The following is a 22,763-nucleotide window of genomic DNA, read 5'->3' on the forward strand; positions in this document are numbered from 1 at the left end:
TCTGTGCTTGCCACGGGGCTTGCTTGCCTTCCTGTATATTAGAGTCTAGTGCTCGTTAGTGGCTGCTTTTTGCTTTCGCTGCTTGCTGTACTGCTGTACTGCTGATCATCTTCCTCTGCTGTGCCTGGGAACGTTTTGAGAACAGCAATGGCCATGCGCCTGGGCTGGCAGGTGGCCAGGGCATCGCTGCTGTTTCTGCGTTGCTGTACTGGACAGGCTGGAACTCCAGCATGAACTCGAATTGAAGGGACTGTGACCTGTGGATGAGTCACATCCACCTGTGGATGAGACACCCTGAAGCGCCTGTGGCCGTGGATAAGTCCATGTCAGAGCAGGTATATCTCGAAGCGTCTCTGGCTGTGGTCATGTCTGGTCTAAAGGGACCAGAGGTGGGGACTGGGAGGCAACAATAACGTTAGCCAGCCTGTTACGCTGACAAACCCCATGGGAAAGCCCATGGGGACACTACCAGGTCTGCCTTCAGAGCAGACTTTGTGCACAAAAATAAGGCTAAGGGTTTAATGGTGAACTGGGAGGATAAAGTGAAAATTAGAGAAGCTGGTCATCAGATGAGGATGCCCACCCTGTTCCTGGAGTGAGCAGATAAGAGTGAGTGAAAAAATCGTGAGATTACATAAACAAGGCCTGTATTTTAACACACACGCACACAAATGAGCTAAACCAAAGACGTGCAGTTGGCCTTAATTTGGCACTTTCCAATTTTTGAATGCTTAATTTAGCAACTGAAATGAGTTTGAGTTTTCCATTAGTATACCGTTAAAAATATTCACACAAACAAGAGATCTAAATGGTCAAACAGAAAACAAAGGGTAGTGAACAACAAGAGTGAGCATTAAAAAAGCAATCCAGTAGCCACTAGCACTTTCAGAAGCATTTGAGTCCCTCTGCATGGTCTTTTCATCAGGCCTGATATGGACAGTAAGGAACATGATCCAGCCCAGCCTATATAATACAACACAACCAGAAAAATGATATAATGAGAGCTTTGTAAAGCTGCACACAATAGCAAAATCGTTTGGACAAGAATAGCTCAAGGAAGAAGGAATGAAAAGAATGGCACGTTTATGCCTTTGTTTTGATTTCTAACCTTAAGGCTGGCCTGAGGATGCCATTACCAATAATGAAATGGAGCTTCTCCAGGTTGGAGGTGGGTCGGTCTTCGAGCATGCTATTACCCTGGAGCGTGGACTCACCATCGTGAAGTCTCTTTGTCACCTGCCAACCAGACACATTGCTCTCTTTCAGTACAGCCAGTTACTGTGTCCCCCCCACCCCCATCCCAAATGTGGGGTGCTCCCCCAGGGGGACTCCTCCGCCAGCCAGGAGGGGTCTCAGAAGTTCCTCAATCTAGCACTTTATCATCGATGGGAGGGTGTGAGTTTCTTGGCTTTAATCACATATGAGTGAAGCTGAAAATGGTCCTGTCTAGTCACACTCCCACCTGCTTGGTCTTTGCCTAGGGTTTCTACAATTGCATCCTTGCATCCCAGCTCTGAGCTGGTCCTGCAGCTGGGAAAGGGCCACCAAGGAACTTTGGAATAACCCCAGCCTATTGCCAAGGGAGGCCTGTCCCTTTAACTCAGTTATATTAAAAAAATTTATTAAAACACTGACGGAATGGACCCGCTGCCCATGCTAATGATGCAGCCAAAAGCACATAAGCATGGTGGTGTTTGTGAAAACAGGGATGGCATTCATCCACCTACCAGCTCTCTGTCTCAGCTAGTCAACCCAGCCTCCATTTAGAGCCACTGGAGAAAGACAGGCATTTCTAGAGTGCATTCAGAGCCACATTAGTGTAAGCTGGATTGGGTCCTATTTCTCCCCACTGACCCTAAAGGGAAAGAGGGCGACTATCTTAGAGAGCAATCTTCATGCTCTCAAGCAGCTACAGCCAGGTGAGATGGTGCCTGCTCTGGAAGTGGACCAGGCAGTGTGTAAAAGATGACTGAATCCACGTCTTTGCATTGCTTTCATCCCCCTCACCCAAAAGATTTATTGCTCCTCACTCTTTTGGGATGGGATGTTCAAAAGCTCTCAGCTTGGGCTAACTGCTCCCATGGGGAGTTTTGCTCCTGGCACTGGAGAGGAGCAGAAGACAGGTGAGTGCTTTTGGAGACCCCACCTCTGCTACCTATGCCACAGTGGAGGGCAGGAAGCTAAAAGCAGGGATAACATTCAGACCATCACAGAGTGGTGGGAGGTATCGGCAGCTGGATGGAGGGCTGTGAAAGAGGGGAGGGAAGATGCTGGATGGATGGAGAACGGGAGCCGAGGGGAGGCCGGCGCGAGGTGCAGAATGACTCAAGGAGACACGGGAAGCCAACCTTTCCCCTTAAACACTCCTTAAATCTTTCAGGCAGAGAGACAGGTAGCGCCAAACCCAGAGGAGGGCTGGTTCTATGTTGTCTAGGGAAAAGCAGAAGAGAGTCAGAGAGGGCTGCAGACAATCCAACGGCACTTGTGCTGCCAGGCGGCCAAGCGTCTCCTCTCACCTCCTCCGTCAATTTGGATTTCTTCTTGAGTGTTAAGGAGACCAGTTTGTGCCGCACACTGTTCTTCTTGTGCCCATCAATGTGAGTACTCTGCAAAGCAAGAGGCGTGGATGCAACGCGGTGAGACACACAGCCCTGCCGAGTACGTGCTCTCCCTGCCTCCCCTGGGCTCCTGCAAAAGACCATTAATCCTGGGCAGAAAGTGAGATATTTCAGAGGCTGGTGGGAACCAGAAGTGAGGACCCATGTTCCCGTGCCCCCCTTATCACCCAGGTCTGGCTCCAGATTTTGCAGATACTCTCTAATAAACAAGCCTCCCTCAGATCAAAATTACACATTGGGGACACCTGAGAAAAGTTATGTTGAATACGTGGCTGACTCCCGGTCAACCTAGGTCCACCCAGTTCTGCTGTATGCCATTCAAGCTTGCTCCTACATTGCAAATGAGATGAGCAAGACCACTCTCTGAGATGAGCCATTTGCACGGCAGGTTTGTGAGCTGGAAGTCATCTAGCCGGGGATTCATGGACAGGTAGTTACCCATTGCGGTTTCATCACCATCAACCAGCTCTGTGCTCTAGCAGATTTCCCAGAAGAATAAATTTGATGTGGGATAGACCCAGGCACTGACTACATTTCATCAATTTACTGTTGGCTTTCTACTTTTGTACCAACTTTATGACAACTGTGGGATTAAAATGACATGGATAATCACTTCACTTTTTGACCCAGTTAACCTCTCCCCATTTAAACAGCTTTGAAAAGGCTGTGATTCTACACCAGACCAACACTTTGAGTCCTGCAGCTGTGGTGGTTTATATCCATTGTAAAGCCAAGTTGGTACTGTAAACCTGGATTTTCATATCATCACGCTCAGGGTCAGCTCAGACATCTCTCTGCACTGTTGTGCACTCTGCAGAGCAGATGTAACCACAGAAAAAAAATGACAGCTTAAATTTTCCCTCTCTTCTGTACTATTTGATGTCTCAATTGCCCCAAATATGCCTTTTTGTAATAAACAAGCAAGAAATGAGAGGTAGAAGGAATGAAAGGTTATTCTTGGTGTATATTTTTACAGAATTACAATCCAGATGAGGCTACTCTCCTTCTCAGGTAATTCCCTGAAAATGCTGAATGATATCATCGTCTCTAAAAACTGGGAAATTTGTTAATTTACATCTGCAAATGATGCAGGGGCTTGTCCAGACAATACCACAGAAAACTTGAAAATGCAACAGTGTCACCTAGAAAATCCCAATACCAGGTAATATTTTGTCCTATTGAATAAGGTGATTGTCAAAGATGAGAGCGTATCAGTGCTATGGACAGCAATTTATCCAGAACAACATCTTATCTGGGAGGGGTCCTAAGACTAAGTCCTCCAGTGACATCCCAGAATGTCCTGAGGATGCAATAGGGATTTTTTTTTTTTATTTCCACAGCTTAATCCCCTGGTAACTCTTTACTTCCTGCTCCAAGATTAAGGGCACATTTTTAATTTAGTCTCTTTTGACCCAGAACAGATCAAAAAGAAATCCCTAAATGAGAGACCGATGACACAGGACATTGCACTCCCCCCATGTACTTCTGCCCTACAAGGTGGAGGAGAGAGATCAAAGCCCCATGAGAGATATCAGGGCACTTCCCTTACTGCATTGCTGGGGGACATTCAGTTATCCCTGTGAAGAAGAAGGGACAGGATCAACACCTGGCACATGGGCAATTCTCCCTTTGTAGCATAATTGCGAATAAAATCAAGAAACTGATTGCCTGCAGCAAACCCCACAAGTCGTTTCTTTCCAACAGATATCAATATCCAACACCTACTAATAGCGTCTCTTTCACAGCCGCAGCAGTTACCTCTCCTTCTCCCTGCAGAGCCTGCAGTTCTTTCTTATAGGTCTTTTTCCCAAGAGTCTCATAGATTTTTGTCATCACTGGTATCTTCTCGCCGCCATCACTCATGGCTGTATGATATTTCGGCTCAGGGAGGTCTCCCATGAAACGGAGGACAGTGATCCACACAGCAAGTGCTGCCTATTTGAAAGGAAAGATTAACTCCATTAGCTCACACCAGGGCAGTGGAGGGGCTGGTCAAGCCATGCTGAATCCATCAGGATCACCACTGTGGTCTCTCTGTACATCTGCAGGAGATAAAACACTTTGCTGCGTCACACATAACAGTTTGCCTGCAGCATACATCCCACCTGAGCAAGCTGGGCAGGCTGGTGGCTGGGACCACAAAGTCAGGCTCTGTGTTCATGCCATCATGAGTGTGTTTGTACACCCTACAAGGGGTTTACTTCTTGGCTAGGAGATGCCAGCCTTATAGAGGGGCAGTGGCTGGCAGCTCCTAACTCACTGCAGAGGGGAAGGAGAACCACAGTGAAGGCAAGTTCATGGCCAATGTAATGTTCGTTACAGCCAAGCAGGTTGAATACAGTTCTGCTCTTGTACTGCTGGCTATAGGACAAGCATCTCTTCTCTGCTAGCTCTGCACTGGTGCATATGACAAGGTAAGAAACAACTTCTCCAGATGCTGAGTAGCAGCTTTACAAGTGGTATTCGCTCAACAATTTCCGTCATCCATGCCCTGAGCCCACAGCACTTCATTAATTGTCTTAACACAAATATCAAAGTACAGAGATGGACTCACCCCTCTAATGCTACATCCCTCTAATGCTCGTTGCCTTGTCAGTGCTCAAAGCATGCTGGTGGGACAGCGTCTACTGAAATGTGTGCAGCAGATGAGGGCTGTGCTCTCCACTGAACCACGAGCACACCAGTGTATCCCAAAGGGAAACTGCTGGTGCCCTTTGGCTGAAGGGTTCCCCAGGCTTGCTCCAACCCTCCCTGCCCTGGTCAAGCTTTTTCATCCCCTGCCTCACCAACTGGTCTCCTTCATCTTCATGGTACAAGAGAGGCTGCTTGAGAGGCCGGCGTATGTAGGTGTGTGTCGTCGTGCCCTGGAAATATGTGGCGGCAAACTTGGCAAATTTGTACTCCGAGAGATCTTCCTCCTCTTCCTCAGGGAGAGGCAATGCTGCGTCCAGGTCCTCTTCCTCCAGCTCCTTCTGCGCTTGCTCAAGATCCTGGTGGGGAAGGACATGTCAGGCACTCAGCATGACTTTGGATACTGAACTACCCTTTCCCTTTGGGCCTGGTTTTTCTGTCCATCTGATTTCCATCTCAAAAGGAAAGGCCAGCTGGGGGGAAACCATGAAATATAACTCTGGAGCCCATGCAAAGCCCAAGTCCTAAAGGACATGCCTGTGCCCAGGAAAGTCCCCAGAGCAGTAGGAGAAGCAACAAGCATAGCCTCACTCCTAACATGGGGAAACGTGTCCAAGAGCTAAATGCCATGAGCTGTGAGGAACCATGAAGGAAAAGACCTCAAAGGCCACCGGTCCTCAATGATCTTATAGTGATAATGTTCTCCTCCATTTGGTAGCTCCAGAGAAAGCCTGCAGACTGCTTGCGTGTCCTCAGCCACAGCATGGTAACCCTCTGGGGCCACACAGAAGAGCCTGGTCTTGAAGAAAGTCTTCAGAGACCCACTTTTGTATTGCCGTACTCTCCCCTGATTCATTAATGTGTTGCTAAAGCCTTTCATGTGATAGCCAGGCTTGTGTATGTCTCCAGTACCTCGAAGCCATTGGGTGCCTGTCCTTCCTGGCCAGGCAGGGAGGAGGTTGTCCCCAGGAATCCAAACATTTTATCCACCATTTCTGAGTCATTCACTGGCTCGTTGCGAGCTTTCTCCATTTTTTCTAAGAGCTCTTTCTTCCGACGTGCTTCCTCCTTCTCCTTTACTTCTCTCTCTGCATCTTCCCGTGCCAGCTGGGCCAGGCGTACCTGCAAGAGGAGAAATACAATAACTCAACTGCTTCCTCCAAAGAGCTGGCACTAAATTCTGCAGGGCCTGGCTTTAGAAAGGCAGACTGTCCAGCGCTTGGGGCACTATACCAGCATCATGACTTGAAGAAAATCACTGACATGTCCGTGCCTCAGCTTCCTAACTGCAGAAGGACAAAGCAAGAGCATTTTTCTCCTTCCTTAGAGCCTGTTTAGGGGGTTTGGTCCATGCACAGAGTATCTCACTGACCTTATTTTTTTCCTCTTATACAACAACCATGTACATGCACACACACACGGAGTGTCCCAGTTCCCCCTTCAGCCTTTATACAATAGCAAAAGCAAGTGAATAACAACAATAATCTCTGGTATTCCTGTGCAGCAGATCAGAAATTCTGGAGCAGCTTCAAACTACTTAGAGCACAGCGTACTTTAGTGAATTAAATACAAACTGCTCAAGCAGGGCAGAAATCCCTTAGATATTTTTGGCATTCCCCTTCAAAAGAGCAAAACCAGTCCCTGGAAAACAGAGACAGAACCCCAGAAAGAGATCAGTCCCCGCGTACTTGGTGCTTCTTTTCTGCTTCCTCTTTGGCTTTCTTGGCACTCATCTCCTTTCGGAGTCGTTCCTCTTCCGCCAGCCGAAGTTTCTCTGCTTCCAGGCGTCGATGATACTGAGGGATTAAACACAAGAGCCCTTCTGAAGAGGCATCTACTTAATTTTTAAATTCTTTTTTGCTCTTTAAAAAACGATCCCACAAGCATGTGATGCAGAAGCATGTTTATTTCCCCTCTCCCCACCTCCTTTTCCCATGACCAACCTCTCCTCCATGGTACTTACTTCCCCCCGGAGGCGTTTATACAGTCTTCGGGCGATCATGCCCCGGGCATATGCCTGGATGGTGAGGACAGCCCAGAGGCGGTGGCGGAAAGCCCTGCGGACCAGGTAGCCCCGGCATCGTGCCTGAAACTCGATGATCCGCCGGCGAGCCATGTGGTACTGCTTGTGGAGCTTGCGGGATCGGTAGAGGGCCTGCAGTCTCAGGAAGCCAATCCGCATCTGCAAGAGGGAGCCGATTGAAACCACCCCACCACCCAGGGGCTCGCCCACCTTAAGCAGATTTCCATTGCTAATCTCTTTCTTGCATGGCTGTAAATAAAAGCCACTGAAATCAGCCCCCACCAGGACAAGCCTTCGGGAGGAGGTTCTCCAAGAGGGTAGAGAAATGAATCCTTCCGGCTGCTGCACTGATTCAAAGCCCAGGAAGGATAAAGGCAGTTTCTTCCCCTCTGAGTCCTACAGAGTTTCTGCCCTTGAGAGGCCTCAGGAGGTCTCATTGGCCATCTCAAGGTAGCCACAAGTCATGAGGGTTGCTCTCATGGAGGTCCAGCATCTGCAGACCTCCTGCCTGACAGCCAAGGTGCTGTTTCACGGCAGGAGGCAGGATCCTGACCATCCTGGAAGTGGCTATTCCTATTAAGTTGCAGGCTTGAAGGATGATATTGAGACACTTTAGACCCCAACACGCTTCCCAAATGGCCTGCTGCCTGCTGTTGGGTCAGAGCCAGCTGGAACAGGGAGAGAAGAGGGCCATGGACTGGGTTGGGGAGAAACTCAGATACCGTCCCATCTGCAAATGGAGTCTGTTTTTCAGAGGAAGCTGCTTTTGAGTTTTCAGTCACCTGGAAACTAGGGGAAGACTTTTAAACCCCCAAGTGACCAGCTGGTGCAATGGACATCTAACTCACAGGGAAAAGGACAGCTAGAAGGTGGTCAGGTGCTGTCTTCAATGAGAAGGCAAAGCAGCAAGAGCAAACCTCCATTCATTGCTCCAACTGATAGAAGCCAACCCCACCCCCTCCAACACTCAGTGGGGCATTTTGAGCCAGGAAACTCTTACGTATGTCCCAGCTGAAAGAGCTAGGAAGGCAGTGTGAGGAAGCACCCCCGTACTTACAGCACCGTAGTTCTTCCTGCAGTTATGTCCACGCCAGTATCTCTGAATCATCAGGACTGAATTTCTCACTTTCAGAAAATTGGACCTGCAAAGTCATTTCAATCATTTGCCTCTGCAGTTTGGCCACAAGTTGTCATCAACCCCTGGGCCTCATTCTTTGGAGATTTGAAACTGAGCAGCCAGGTGGAGTAAACACTGCATTTTTGGCCTGAAAAAGTCTCCTCTCCCAGCTGTCCTTGCTTCGTAAAAAGATCTGTAGGGGCTCTCTCTGATAGGTCTCTGCAGGCAGATTCTGCCAGGTTATGGGAATGGGTAGATCAGGAGATGCTGAGAATGGTTCCCTCTTTCCCCCTGCCCTGCACCCTCCTCTCACATCTGAAATCTCTTCCCTGCCTGCTCTCCCCACTTCAATCCTAGCACCTGAGAATGGATTCAATCTCACCCAAATGATCAAGAGCAAACTTCAGCAACACCACCCTGCTCCCATCTGCTCCTCCAATCCTTCTTAGCCTGACCTGATTCTACTTGTAGACACCTTGGAGACAATTGTGTTGGAAGGTCTTGGGGGTCTCGCTAGGGTTACTGTGGGAAAGATTGCTGAGTTATTTATCATGTGCCATTTCTGCAAAGCCTAAGGCACAACCTGAGTCAGGGCCATGGCTCGGACAGTCAAAGAGCACAAAGCCCCAAGAACTGTCCCTCCTCCATGGGTGAAGTTTTTCCTTGGCTGTGGCTCCCCGTCTTCTTCCACAACTGTGCCATGAGCTCCCCATGGGCTACCTGCCCTCCTCAACTGGGTTGCAAAAGGAAGAGTCCCGAACCCCTCGGGCTTTGGGGAGAGCCACGTTAGTCACAGTGGAAGACCCAGTGTCCCATTGCAGTCTTGCAGGGGATCCCCATAGACTGGAGGCTTAGCATTGCCTTCTGCAGGCTCAGAGTCCCACTGGTGCATTGTCATAGCAAACATCAGCTCCCCTGAAGACAGCACTGAGCAGGGACAGAAGGTCATATTCTGTCCATGTTTGAGGCAGATAACACAGTTTTCCTCTTGTTTTCTCTACTGTTTTCCTCAAATACATGCTGTACCTGAGTGCCAACACATCAGGGCTCCCCTCTCCCCAGCTGCAGGCAGGACAGGTCAGATGAGCACTAGGTTATGCATCCCCCAGGAGCAGCTTGCTGGGTGAAGCATCCCACATAGCCCACCTCCCATTTGGCAGTGAGGCTCACACCCACCTGTCTTTAAACCCGCGGACCACCTTCTGGATGAGGATGACTTTGTCTGTGATGGCCTTGTCTCTCTCAATCTCCAGCAGCATGTCATGGTGGTCCTGTGGGAGGAAGCGACACAGCACCCATGTCTCAAGCTCTCCATCTGCCTGACATGTGGCAGGAGGGGTGGTACGAGGCCCTTCCCCAGAGGAGATGTCCATCATAAACCCTTGGGACATTTTAAGTATCACCCCACCTACTCATTGGGGAAATCCTAACATAAACCCTAGTGATCTACTGCCTTCATTCCCAAATGAACCCGAGCATCCGGAAGCTGCATATGCAATACTTTATAGTCTGAAAACAACCAAATTACATTGCCCTTCCATGCAGAGCTCCCTGCTAGTGCTGTCAGCCATGGGAACAGCTCCCAGAAGCACTGGAGGGGTTTGGGAGCAAACTCCAGGCTGCCTGGGTCCCATCCCTCCCTCCAGCCAAGACTGCAACGCCTCCATACCCTAAAGACAAAACAGCTCCCCAAAACACTGAATTTCCTTGCCATGAGGCTTTCAGATGCACCAGTCCAAGCTTTCTATTGATTCTTCCCATGCCGTTTGTATCTCGGCTTTCTTTCCCGGTTGCGGCACGCTGAGCCCTGCTGCGCTGGGTGCAGCAGAGGCAGCTCCGCACGTTTCCTGCTTTGCTCGACCTCACGCGGCTCCTCGGGGCCTCCCAATTTCTCTGTTTCCTGCCCTGACAGCTGCGAGATCTTGATAACAGGCTCTGGAAAGAGTCACTAGTGGGAACAGCTTCTAGGGAAGAGATGGGGGTGTTCATGCTGGTGATGGAGTTGGGGGTAAATTTAGATATAAGTGGTCAGGGTTTACGGCTGAGATTTTTGCTCAAGAGAAGCCTTTGCTTCCAGCCTGGTTCCTGGCCAGCTCAGCCTCATCTTCCCAGAGCAACAGAGGAACGGGTTTGTCAGGAGACATGAGTGTGAATGGGGCTGAAGGGGACCTGCAACGTTGGGCTGCTCTGTGTCAGCTGGACCGGTGCAGAAAGGGAGGCTGTAGGCACCTCTTGGTTTGCGCAAGGCCGTGCTGAAAGCAAAGCGAGCCTGTTGTACTCTCAGTCCCTCTTTCTGCAGAGCTCTGCGTTGACATCCCTCCTGCTGCTGTGCTTTTTAGGTGAAGGCAGGAGATGAGGCTGAACGGCTCAGCCCAGGAGGGAAAAGGCTGTGCACTGTATATGACTATTTCTGCGTCCGTACGGGTATGTGCATGCATCAGTGCTGGCAGAATGTCAGGACTTCCTCCTGTCCGCCGCTTCCTAAACCAGCCCCAAATATCCTGCCTTAGCCCAGGTTCTACCCACTGCCACGCCAGCCCAGAGACCATGGGAAAGGGTCACCCCTTGTGATGGAAAGGGAATGGTAGGAGACCACTTCACAGGCAAGGGTTGCAGATGGCAGGGGGGCTGTGGAGAACCACCTACCTTCAGGAATATCTTTGTCTTGCCGATCTGCCAGTCATCATCCTTCCCGAGCACTGCTTCAGCAATGCGCTGGCATGTCCCACGCAGGTCACCCTTGTAGGAGAGGAGGTGGGATTCACCAGGACCAGCCTCACCCATGACTCCTCCCAAGCCCAGTGGGGACCTTTTCTGGTCCCAATTCCAGGAGTTTTCTGCTAATGACGTTCCCAGGGCTTTACTGTCACCACATTTAAGGTGAGTGAGAGGGACAGTCTGAATATGGCTACCTGTCCCTGCCAGCCCCATAACCATTTTTCCTCCACTTGGAAAGCCCAGAGCACGACTGTAACATCTGGGGATCAAATGTTGCATAATTGCTTTTGGGGAGGATGCACACCCCATAAATATCTCTGGAGAGCCCAGCAGAGAGCAATCATTACCCATGGAAGAAGATGCTCACCTGCTTGTATGCTGGCTTCACCCCTGGCATAAGCACCCGGTACCGGTCCACGAACTCCACAAATGTGTAGCGGATGGGGTAGCCGGCTCGGCGGATCCGGATGGTCTCCATCATCCCTGAGTACCTCAACTGACGGACGCACAGCTCCCGGTCAAACAGCTGGGGAGGTTAAAGGACATGGTGGTTTGATTGCACATCTTGGCCTAGATTGGCCATAAGAGAGTGGAGACTCTGAAGATGTGTGGGACAAGCAAGTCAGGCATCCACCCAAATCCTTCACTTGGTGGACCCAAGCCTGTAGGATTGTTGGCTGTCATGGGCCTGATCCTATGAACTGCTGAGTGTGTTCGACTCACTCCATTTCTTTAATTCCTGCTGACAAGACTTGATGTGTGCTACGCATTACACAAAGCACTGAGAGGAGAACTGGAGAGCACAATGCAACGGTGAACATCACCTTGGGAAAATGGGCAGTGATGCTGCACCTACAAGGGTCAAACCATACAGTAACCCTCACAATGACCACTCATGGTCATTAACTTCTGGCATGATCACAGCACTCCTGCATGGGCAGGGCAGTACCATTTTGCAGGCAGAGGAAGCAGCGGACCATATCAGCAAAGGCTCAGACACTCAAAGGTCTTAGGGTGCCTACACCAGCTGACCTTAGAGTAGATGGCACCCTGAAGTCATATAAAGGAAGAGTGCAGCCTTGGAGATGCTGAGGCCCTGAGATAAGCCTGTTATCATTAAACCACCCTGTAACCAACAGGACATCCGAGGAGCTTGAAATGAACAGGTCAGAACTGAGACCAGCTGAGGGTTTCAGGGAAAGGACAAATCTCCAGCATCCGTGGCTGCTCCTGACAAGCAACAGGCAGTTTCAAGACCAGAAAGCAGACTTAGGTAATCCAGTCCTTGCAGATGTTTGCTAATAAACCTGGCAGCTCTCCCTTGCTCTGGGTGCCTCAGGGTGGATAATGAGCGGTGCTGCTAGATGGGCAGATCTGCTGAAGGAAAGGGAGGTTCAGGAAAATCTCTGCTATGCTTTAGTGCATTGAGGAGGATCCTGGAGCCCCTGAGAGCACCCTCTTGCAGCCTGATGTTGTCTGCTGGGAGCATCCAAACAGTATTCAACCCAAGTGTAAAATAAAGGCAGACGTGGTGTGGTGCTGGCACACCACAGAAAGCTGGGACAGTAAATCCCAGCCTGGACCAAAGAGTTACTGCCAGGCTGTTGTTCATTCAGCTGTCTAAAATGTGAGCATCTGTGCACGTACAGATATGAGCATCTAAAATGTGAGTCATCTAGGCTCTCCCTGAAGTGAGTGAGGAGATGTGGGTATGTGCCTGTATCTCAGATGCATCTCCTGGGACAGGAGGATCTGCCCTATGGATGCACCCATCTCCCCATCCCTGGAGGGAGCTTTTTGACTAGCTCATAGCAGCTACTTAACCATCAAAGGGCTGCAGTGAAGTGAGAGAGATCCTGATCCCAGGAGAAGACAGTGGATGAGTGAGAAAAAGGCAGAAAGTAGCATCATCCAGACTTGGCGTCAAGCTATCTCTATCTAAAGTAGGTATTGGGGACAAGAAAGGTGCAGAGAAAAGAGGTGTGTGTTCCTCTGTCTCTCCCTGCCATGAAGCAGAGGGGTATGGGAGCAGTTGTGGGCTTGCAAATAACCCTCCAGACTTTGTAGGGCTGGTTCATTGCACATATGGGCAACTATGCACTCCTGGCATCAGGACCTGATGAGGCACAGGCTGCTGGAGACAGTTTTGACATTCTTTGCATGGTTTGTTACCTAATTCATCCCACGCATTTCTCTTGGACTAACCTGAACAACAGAGCAATGCTCAGAAACAGCAGCATAGGACGATGTACAGACCCAGAGAACTCCAGCCACAATCCTGACGCAAACAATTTTTTTTACCTCAAAGCACATTTTAGAAGGAAGCAAAAGTTTTAAAATAACATAAAGTAACAAACAGTCAGGACTTTCCACTGACCTTTCACTTCCCACTATCCCATTTCCTATCACTATCAGTACACTTTCCTTCAAAGCCAGGGACAGAAAATGAACTCCCAGAAAATGGTCTCTTTTGCAGTCACCCTGCACAGCTCTGTGTACCATTATCTGGGATTTTTTTTTCCTTTGTATTATTAAACCAAGGCCAAAAATAAATTTAGCAAGAAATCACATTTCATATCATATAGCACTACAGTCTCTGATTCAGTGTTAGCTCATCCACTCATTACTTTAATGGGGAGATGAATTTCTCTTTGTCCGATCATTTCAAACTTATAGCTCTTTTTATGTCCCACTGAAAGCTTTGTAGATAAATGGGTAAAACAGAAACTTCTGGCTTAGCGCTTGCAAGAGCTGATGAAATACAGACTTCCTACGCAGGACACAAAATGCCAGACTGAATCCCAGACATCCAGGTGTAAAAGCAGCTCGAAGTCAGGGCACTGGGAATAGTTTGTTAACATCGGTTCACGATGTACATCTATTTCTCAACATCACCCATGTTTTTAAAGAAGTTCTTGTTCTGGTCTCAGCTCAGATCATTATCTCAGATCAGACATATTGTTAAATATTAACCCAAAGTATTCCATTAACATGCTCTTAGGTGCCTTTTTATGCTCACCAAAACCAGGATAAGGGCACAGTAAAGTGCTCTGAGAGAGTCACTAAACCTTCTGCCCTGCATCATATTAGGTTCACTGAACAGCAAAAATAAGTTTCAAACAAACACTGCTTGTACATAGCAGCTCTGAAATTCAGTATTTTATGCTTTTTTTCACTCAGTTGAGCTTTGCTAGCAGACACTGACTTTAGGTAAAGCTCCAGCTCTGGCTAGATTAACTGCTACTGAAGTCCAAAGGCATGGGCAAAATGATTCACAGAAACAAATACCTGAAACTATTATTAAATAAAGCTCTTCCTCCCCAGGCACCTCCACTATTAAGAGTGGTGAGTAGCTAACAGTGATTGCTAACAGCACCAGGGTCCAATCCTGCAAGGTGCTAAGAGTGGGATCAGGGCTTTGAGAACCCGCCTTATTGCTGCAAAACTCAGAGTCCCCTCCGTGAGCAGTTTGTGGTCAGGGGGATTTACAGCCATCTCCTTCCCTTTCATTTGCTCCTTAATGTTTGTCCCCAGAGTGTTCGTCACTTTTGAAACAACTTTCTGGGAGTCAGAGCCAAATAATTCCTCTCACCTTTCCTCTGCGCTATTTTGCCTCTTTATTCTCGGCTTTTAGAATTGTGTTTTTGCCATTGGTGCAAAAAAAGCAGTTGAAAGGATCTAACGGGGGTGAAACTGAGTGAGATCCCTCAGAAGTAAAGATTTTGTACAAAACCTCGTGGGAAGGGGATCCCTTTTAGGAAACACTGAACCCTGCCATAGGACTGAACCCAGGGACCTACAGCTCAGCCTAAGTCTCTGGTAGGAAGGCGCCTACCCCCTATGGAAGTTCAGAGGCATTTCCTATAGCAGAAAAGGCTGCAGGGTGAATTCCTCGAGGTCGTCCTTAGGAAGAAAGGCAGGGGCAGGAGCTCCCTCTGCAAAAAGTTTCGGGGTGCTGTTGGATCGCAAAGCAAGTGCCTGATTTTGCCAGCCCTTTGGTGACTCCCTTGCTTGCAGAACAGGGTGTGTGTTGGTTTTCTAAGTACCCAGGCTCAATCCTGACTCCACTGACACCCGAGGGGGTTTTGCCGTTAGCTCCAGGGCAGAGTGACCCTGCCGGCAGTCCTGTACCAAAAGCAACAAAGGGAGAAAAGCAGGACTTACCATGGGCTTCTTGTACTCATTGGGCTTGATGCAGCGGACAAAAAAGGGCTGGCACACGCTGAGAGTCCTCATCAACAGCTCCAGGGACCGCTTGAACTGGCTGCTGAGCGTTGGTGAGCGCTTCCTTGTCTCCGCTCCCTGCAAAACCGCAGTGGAGCAGGCTCAGGAAATGAAAGGATAACAGTGCCTTTCCCCTCCGGCCACATCCCTGGGAACCTCCTGTGACAGCCGGGGCTGGAGGAGGGAACGGGGCCAGAGGTGGTTGAGCATTGCAGCAGGAGAGGGGCAGGGCAGAGCCAGCGAGCTTGCAATGGCCAGACTCTGGCAAGCTGCTCCATATGCCTCTACCCAGGGAGGAAAAGTGCCATAATTTAATTTCTCCTGCTAAAACCTCCCCGTGTGACTGGCAATCCCAACTGCCCTATGCAGAGCCATGAGGAAGATCTGCCTGCGAGAGCAAACAGCCCTTTCTGGGACATCAAATGTCTCTGTATTGCAGTTTGGGGCAATGCATTTGCTCAGGGATGCTCCTCGGGAATGGCTTGGGCTTCCCTGTCCCCACGCATCGCAGCATGGTCATGCCAACCCGCTGTTGTGGTTTCTCATGACAGGCTGAGCTTCTCCTGCTCCCTGGGATGTAGGACCAGAGACCCTTGTAGGGTGAAAAACAAGCCAGGGGCACATTCGCTGTAAGGTGACTCTGCAACAGCTCCAGAAACTGCTGGTAAGGTCTATATTCCTCAGCCTGTTCTACAGGGAAGATTTGAGTTGTTTGGAAAAGAATATTAACTAGACCAAATGAGGTGGGTATTTAGGGTGAATCAGGATGATTTTGATTATTTTGCTTGTTTTAGCTCACTTGGTTAAATTAATAATCCAATCTCTGGTTTGGGGCAAGTGTTTCTAAAGCAGAATGGAGTGGTTTCCCTTAATAGCCCCTTCTCCCTGCCCTGGAAGAACCTCATTATACCAGCTCCAAACTTAATTAAGCCCCCAGCTCATTTTATGTGTCAGTCACTGTTACCTGAGCTCATTACACATCAGCCACAGTGGTGCTGTGTGTCTTGTAGGGTCTGGTGTTCAGGGAGCCCTTGTGGGGCAGCAGGTGCTGCGGGTGGGTTGGAAGAAGAGTCAGGCACCAGGATGCAGCTCCCTCTGAATTGAAAATGGGGCAAACCGTGACATGACCTGATGGCCAGGGATTTCCCAAAGGGAGGATTCCAGCAGGGTTTTAATGCACTTTTCCTCCAAACATCCTCTTCTTTGCAGGTGGTAAAGGCATGTGTAGAGTCACAAAGTCCCCATTTGCACTGGCCTTGCTGCTATGTTTTGCAAGGTGGTGAGTTTTATTTCTACTTTTGCTAAAACATTTACATGAGCTTCATTGTATAGTGCTAATAACCTGTCAGATACATCCCCACCCCACAAAACCGAGGAATTTCATAGAATCACAGAATGGTTTGGGTTGGAAGGGACTATAAATATCATCTAGTCCAACCCCCCTACCATGGGCAGGGAATTTGCACAGCTCAGGTTGGATATGATGATGAGACAAACCCAATCAACACAAACACAAAGCAATCATGGAATTCCAACAAGAGAAAACCCGGCTCATGCACACACCAGAAAAACCTGGCCCGCTTATCCAGGAGAGCTTGGCAGGGGGCTATTAGTGACCTCTCCCAGCAAAATCCTCCCCCAAAGGACAAACTTAACAAATCTAGAGCAACTAATGGATGCAGCTGCTACCTGCAGAGCATTGTAGAGTCTGGTGCTCACATTCTGTAACGGATTTGATGAGGAATAGGCTGTTTCAGCAAGCATCCTGGTTTGGATAGCTTTGATTAATGTATTCTTATCACTTTGCTAATTATGTGCAAAGGGTCACCTCTGTGCAATGTGAAAGGATAGCCACAGGGGTTAGAAGCAGCAACAGATGCAGGAGCACGGCTGGAAGTTGGAAGCAACTGCATGTTAGTCAGAGTTGTCAATTTGGGCTTGGCTGGGAGAGGTCTTTTTCAGCCATGGTGGTAGGAAGGGTGCAAGACTTTCTACAAGGGTCTACAAGGAAACACGAGCGGTTTGCTCCTAGACAGCAGATCCTGCCTCTCTCGGTTGCTGATGCCTTGCATTTCTTCCGTGCATGCATCCAGATCTGGTAAAAGGCAGGGGTGCCATCTCCATCCTTACACCTGAGAGCTTTTTGCTGGGAGGGGCTGGAGGGAAGGGACAGCAGCCAGAAAGCAGCTTGTCTTCCTATCCAAATTGTCAGAGCGGTCTGGGCTCCTCCTGTCAAGACTACACCATCCCATCCATTCACGTGCTTCCTGGACCTGACATTTGTGCACAGACCCCTCTCAATGGTGGGCACCAGCCACATGGACACTAACCAGGCTCTCAGCTGCACAACAAAACCTCAGGCGTGTGCTTCACATCAACATCCTCCTGCAGGGACAGGGTGACACCACTGAAGTCATCGTGGTTCCTCCCGCCTCCCCTCAGCACCAGCGTGGGGAGAATCACACCACTTCCCTTTTTCTAACAAAATGGCCCCAAAAAAATGAGTGGAGCAGCCTGCCAACACAGCCTAGCCAGGCACTGAAAATACAGGTTTTACTGCAGAGGAGGAGCATCTTTTAGCTCAAAACAGACCCAGTCTCCATAGCCTGAAGAAGACAGAGCTGAATATATTCTGTTTTTCTCCGGGCCAGACATGTCTTAGCTTTCAAACTGGGACTGTAGCAACTTTGGGACACAGATGCTCTCTTCACTGGTGTCCATACAGAGTCTAGCACACAGGAGGACCTGACCTGCGTGTCATGGGGAAGGTCGAGCAGGATTCACAGGTGCTGTAGCCCAGATTGGGGCACTCAGCCTGTGCTCAGCATTAAAGCAAAAAAAGCAGAAGAGAAAAACAAGAAAAAGAAGAGAATTACATGATTACAGAGAAGCACCATTGCAAAAGAGAAGTTCAGAAAGATATGCAGACCAGAATAACATTCAGACATGCTTCAATGCCACCTCTTTCTGCCATCTCAAGCCAGTCTGGCTTTACAGGTGCAGAGACGTGCGTGGCTGCTTGTGGTAACATAAAGACAAAAGTCAAGGCAGAATATCAACATCAGGACACAAGGGGATGTTCTGCCAGCATGGGGTGCCCAAGATTCCCAGTGGCACAGGTGGAGCATCAGGATATTTCCCAGCATCTCTGTGAAGCTGTAAAGTCTCTAGGGACCTATTCAGACTCCTTTTGGTGTCTTGGACACATTTAGGTACTTATCATGTGGCCAGGGCTGAGAAAGCAATAACCAGTTCTGCCCATCTGCACCCTGTGGGTTCAGTGGGTTAAGGCAGACACAAAGTTATGTTAAGTAGTATGGTCTTAATACAGACCCAGAGTTCCAGCTAGGGCAATCACCAGGTTTTTTTTCTTTGTAACATTCAAACCAAGTACACAGAAGCAATGAGAAAGGCAAGTAAAAGGAGAAATGTCACTGAGAAATGGTAGGAGCTACTCCTGCTGTCCCTCTGCACCTTCTCCTCCCACTTTAAGGAGAAGGCTGCATGGTGCACCAGGATCTCCGTGCTCAGCACTAGGTCTGCTGGGGAGATCGCGACCTGCTTCAGTGGAAGTGCAGAAAGATTAATTACTTAAGGTGAGTTAGGGAAGGAGAGAGAAGCATATACAACCAGAAATACTTTGGGGAAAGGTTCTGGACAAAGGACTGTCCTCCTGTTTCTTTACGATTATAAGGTCACTAAAACGGGCCATGCCAATATGACATGCTGTTTCTCAGCCTTTTTTCTGAAGTCTGAGGAAAATGATGCTTTTTGTTTGTTATTTGGTTATATGAAATGTCACTGGGGTGGCCTCCAGCTGACGACTGAAAGTTGAGGCCCCCTCACATCTGGTTCTGCAGTGACACATAATGAAGAGACAGTCTCTCTCCTAAAGGCTGTGCAGTCTGGAAAGTACTTTCAGATGCAAAGTTGACACGGGCTACATAACAGTGCTGAGTATCACTATTTTGACCTACACCCCCATTTTATAAAATTTACTGATGTGGATATATTTGGAAAATCTTTTTTGGCTTGGCTGTTCCACTCTTGCCTCAGTGCTTAACAAATATGATCAATTATTATTCATTAGAAAACCTACAAAACATGAGGCTATATTATGAGAACAACTATGACAACAATAAAACTCATAGAAATCATCAGTATTAAGAAAGTCTCCCATTTCCCTGTATGTCCTGTCATTGTTTTCAGAGAAAAAGACTGACCTGGGCATTTCTGATAGATTTTGCACAACAATTCTCTCCTGGATTTAATCCCACCATATCTTAACTCAGGAAGGGTTTTTTTCTTGGTGTGTGGCATTGCTACAACTCTAGAGCAGGGCCCAATGAGATGTTGCAATCCAAACAATTTGCAATCATAATATGGAGGGGAAGGAGTGCAGCTCTGGAATGAATGACTTTGGGTTATTTTGGGTCAGATCCCCCTCATTGGAATTCCAAGTCCAAACACCCCAAGACATTGCAGAGGTAAGAAGGGTTGAAATTCAGCCCCATGCAAGGATTTGAATTTTGAAAGTCAGGTCCATCTTTAACATAATCCTCTGGCTATCAAAAGATTGTCACGGAAATGTGAGCAGAGTCGCAAAGCTAACGTCATAAAATCTTTAGCACACAGTACGCTACCCTATGACCAAATATCTAGCAAGATAGGTTTGGGAAGCCATCAGAACCAGTCAGGAGATGAGATGCAACAGAAAAGACCTAAGAAAGGTGCCAAGAGCCTGTCTGGATGATAATGGCAAAGTAAGTTCAATATTAACTGTGTCACTGAAGGCTTGGATTTGAGCTCTTACCTGAACAAGACCTAACCCCGCCCCCACCAAGAATGATGGCATTTCCGAGCAACCCAGAAATGCAGTCAAGGAGTCTCTCTTCAGACAAAGATTGTCAGCTTCCTGCCCCAAAAAGGGCAAAACAGGGCCAGATTTGCAGTTGCCTGAAGCAATGATGTCCCACTGAAGCCAATGGTGGCACCATGACAAACAACCACCGAATCCCACAGATGGTCCATCTGAAGTTAATTAAAATGATTCAGATATCAGGACAAAATGTGAAAACTTTGGTTTGGGCTGGTTCTGATTTTATCCAAACCGAATTCCCATCATTACAAAGCTCTTCTGAGTTGAATCCTAGAAATAAACGACACAGTCATACACCTGCATCTATTCCACAAGCTGTAAAAATGGTCTCTGTCACATTGGTCGCTTGAAATGGATCCTTTACAGATAGTGCAGGAAGAGTAATAAACTGACAAGAGCAAAGCACAGTCCTTGCCAAGGAGAGGTGAATAGACAACAGAGGAACTCATGTATTCAGTTTACCTTTGGTGTGGGTGTGGGCGACTGGCCAAATGTGCTGGATGCATAGCCACAGAGAAACTACATGAAGCACAGGTGAAAACAAAACAAAACAAAACAAAACAAAACAAAACAAAACAAAACAAAACAAAACAAAGACAGAGAAGAGCAAATAGTGAAAAGAAGGAATAACCAAAATGGGAGCCTGACATTGTTAGTCTTGGACGTCCAGCTGTTAAAATATCTCACGAACAAAATGCATTAATTCTTAGATTTTTGTCTATCCCCCTCCTGGCTTTTCCCCTTCATCTCCATGTTCATGTTCACATCCCTGAAGCTGAGGGAACCGCCACTGTCCAGCTCTTCCCTCTCAGAAACAGCTCTTCTACATCTTTTAACCTCATTCATTATCCATCCAGTTTCAGCCACCCCCACTCCTCTCCCTCATACATCCTTGCTCTCCTGTGACCAGTACTCTCAATACACGGCAGTTTGGAAGACGCCAGGGAAAAAAAAAAATTCACAAAAATTCTAAAGAAATCCCTCCTTTCCTCCCTAATTTTAATCCGGCTAATCAGATAGTTTCTATAGAATTGAAATTTTTGCGAAGGGGAAAGCCCCCTATTTGTTTTTCCCTTCATTGCTTTCCATCCCCCACTGCTCCTTCTACCTGTTCCTTGAGCAACCAGTGCTGTCAGTCCATAGCAGCTGATTCCTCAGAGGAACGGTCTACAGTTCCCACTGAATCCCTCATTTCACCTGGCACCGCTCAAAGCAATGTTCCGATTCAGCAAACACATGCAGATAGACCTCCTCCATGACGGGCATGCATAAATCAGGCTGCACAGCCCCATGTGCTCCAGCAATACCCAGTTCAACACACAAGTTTCATTGTGCACAAATATTAGGTCTTTCACGGACCAAAGAGTTACTACAATATTCAAATATACGCTCTTGACTAGTTTTCAAACTTCTCTGATCTGTGGCTTTCTCAAGTTTCTGGCATATAAAGATCCCATTTGAAAGACTGAATGTAAAGCAGATATAGACTTGCTTTTCACTGACTCACAAAATCCCACAAACTCTTTGATAAGCTCCTGAGGACCAAAAGGTGGAAGCTGTTGAGCAAAATGCCTCATGATTTGATTTAGCCCTTAGAAAAGCAGCCACTTGTCTCTTTTAAAGGGTAGATGTTAGATTTGATTGACCTGGCCTGAGTATCTCTGGAAGATTTCTCCACGAATTCTCACTGATGGTCAGGGAAGGTGTGCACACTTCCGAGAAGAGCCTTTGCCCCAGCTCTTTGTTACATGCAGTCAATTCCCATGACTCATGCTCATCTGCTCCTTCTTTTGGGGGAAGTGTTTTAAGAAACGAGTTGCAAAGGTTATTGAATTTTGGTGGAAAGCAATGGCAAAATTGTCTCAGCCTCGTGTTGGATCCAGTTTTGTTTTTGTGGTGTTTAGGGGATTTGTGCTCTCCCAGTTCATACTAACATTGTTCATGATTAGGGGAGCTGGTACACAACGTTTGCTCCTCTTCCAGTTCCATGCCAGTCTCTCATTCAAATAAGAAAAGCAGAGATCATGAAAGTATCAAAGCACAAGGACCACCACTCAGGACAGATTCTGAAGGTGTTTAATGGAACTATAAAAGAAAAGGTTTATTTCAAAAAAAGTGCTCTGATGCTTTAAAAGGTCTCAGCTCTCAAGTCCTAGACAATGCCTAGGTGGACATCTCAATTTTGCTGTCATATATTTCCAGATCTTTTAAAGATGCTTGGTAGGTGTTCCCATGAAGAAGTCTGCATGAGTGTGTAAACCTGAGAGTTCCCTCTCATCGATTCCCCAGAGTGCATCTCTGCTCTGCCCAAGCAAGCAAGAAATCACTTCCAAGGTGAACTGCAAAACTTGCACAGAAAATAAAAAGCAGTGAGGAACAAGGAATAAAAAGCAAAGTAAATGGCAGCACTGATGCTAAGGGAGTTAGTGTCTAGTTCAGAAGGAGTATCCACATCTGGGGATAGCTCAGAACCCACTGGGAACATCATGCCAATTGGTAGCTGAATTGGGGCTGATAAACGCTGTCTTGTTCCTAATGAAGTCAAGAGGATAT

The 22,763-nt window shown here is 47.9% G+C and overlaps 1 protein-coding gene across 2 annotated transcripts in view; it reads right to left on the reverse strand.

Annotated features, from left to right (window-relative positions):
* The window catches only part of MYO7A (myosin VIIA), a 103,512-nt gene that overhangs the window by 22,105 nt on the left and 58,644 nt on the right, over window positions 1-22,763 (reverse strand). For both annotated transcript variants that reach the window (XM_087757784.1, XM_087757783.1), the window contains 12 exons: window positions 15,272-15,409; window positions 11,475-11,633; window positions 11,036-11,128; window positions 9,566-9,660; window positions 8,330-8,414; window positions 7,213-7,431; window positions 6,938-7,045; window positions 6,162-6,371; window positions 5,405-5,608; window positions 4,377-4,553; window positions 2,517-2,606; window positions 1,109-1,236 (listed from right to left, as the gene is read on the reverse strand). In XM_087757784.1, coding sequence (XP_087613910.1) covers window positions 1,109-1,236; window positions 2,517-2,606; window positions 4,377-4,553; window positions 5,405-5,608; window positions 6,162-6,371; window positions 6,938-7,045; window positions 7,213-7,431; window positions 8,330-8,414; window positions 9,566-9,660; window positions 11,036-11,128; window positions 11,475-11,633; window positions 15,272-15,409 — 1,706 coding nt within the window. The remainder of the gene's footprint in view (window positions 1-1,108; window positions 1,237-2,516; window positions 2,607-4,376; window positions 4,554-5,404; window positions 5,609-6,161; window positions 6,372-6,937; window positions 7,046-7,212; window positions 7,432-8,329; window positions 8,415-9,565; window positions 9,661-11,035; window positions 11,129-11,474; window positions 11,634-15,271; window positions 15,410-22,763) is intronic.

This window comes from Nipponia nippon, unplaced genomic scaffold, assembly GCF_047370975.1.
Source record: "Nipponia nippon isolate SJK-2023a ecotype South Korea unplaced genomic scaffold, ASM4737097v1 scaffold_2, whole genome shotgun sequence".
Lineage (NCBI taxonomy): Eukaryota > Metazoa > Chordata > Aves > Pelecaniformes > Threskiornithidae > Nipponia > Nipponia nippon.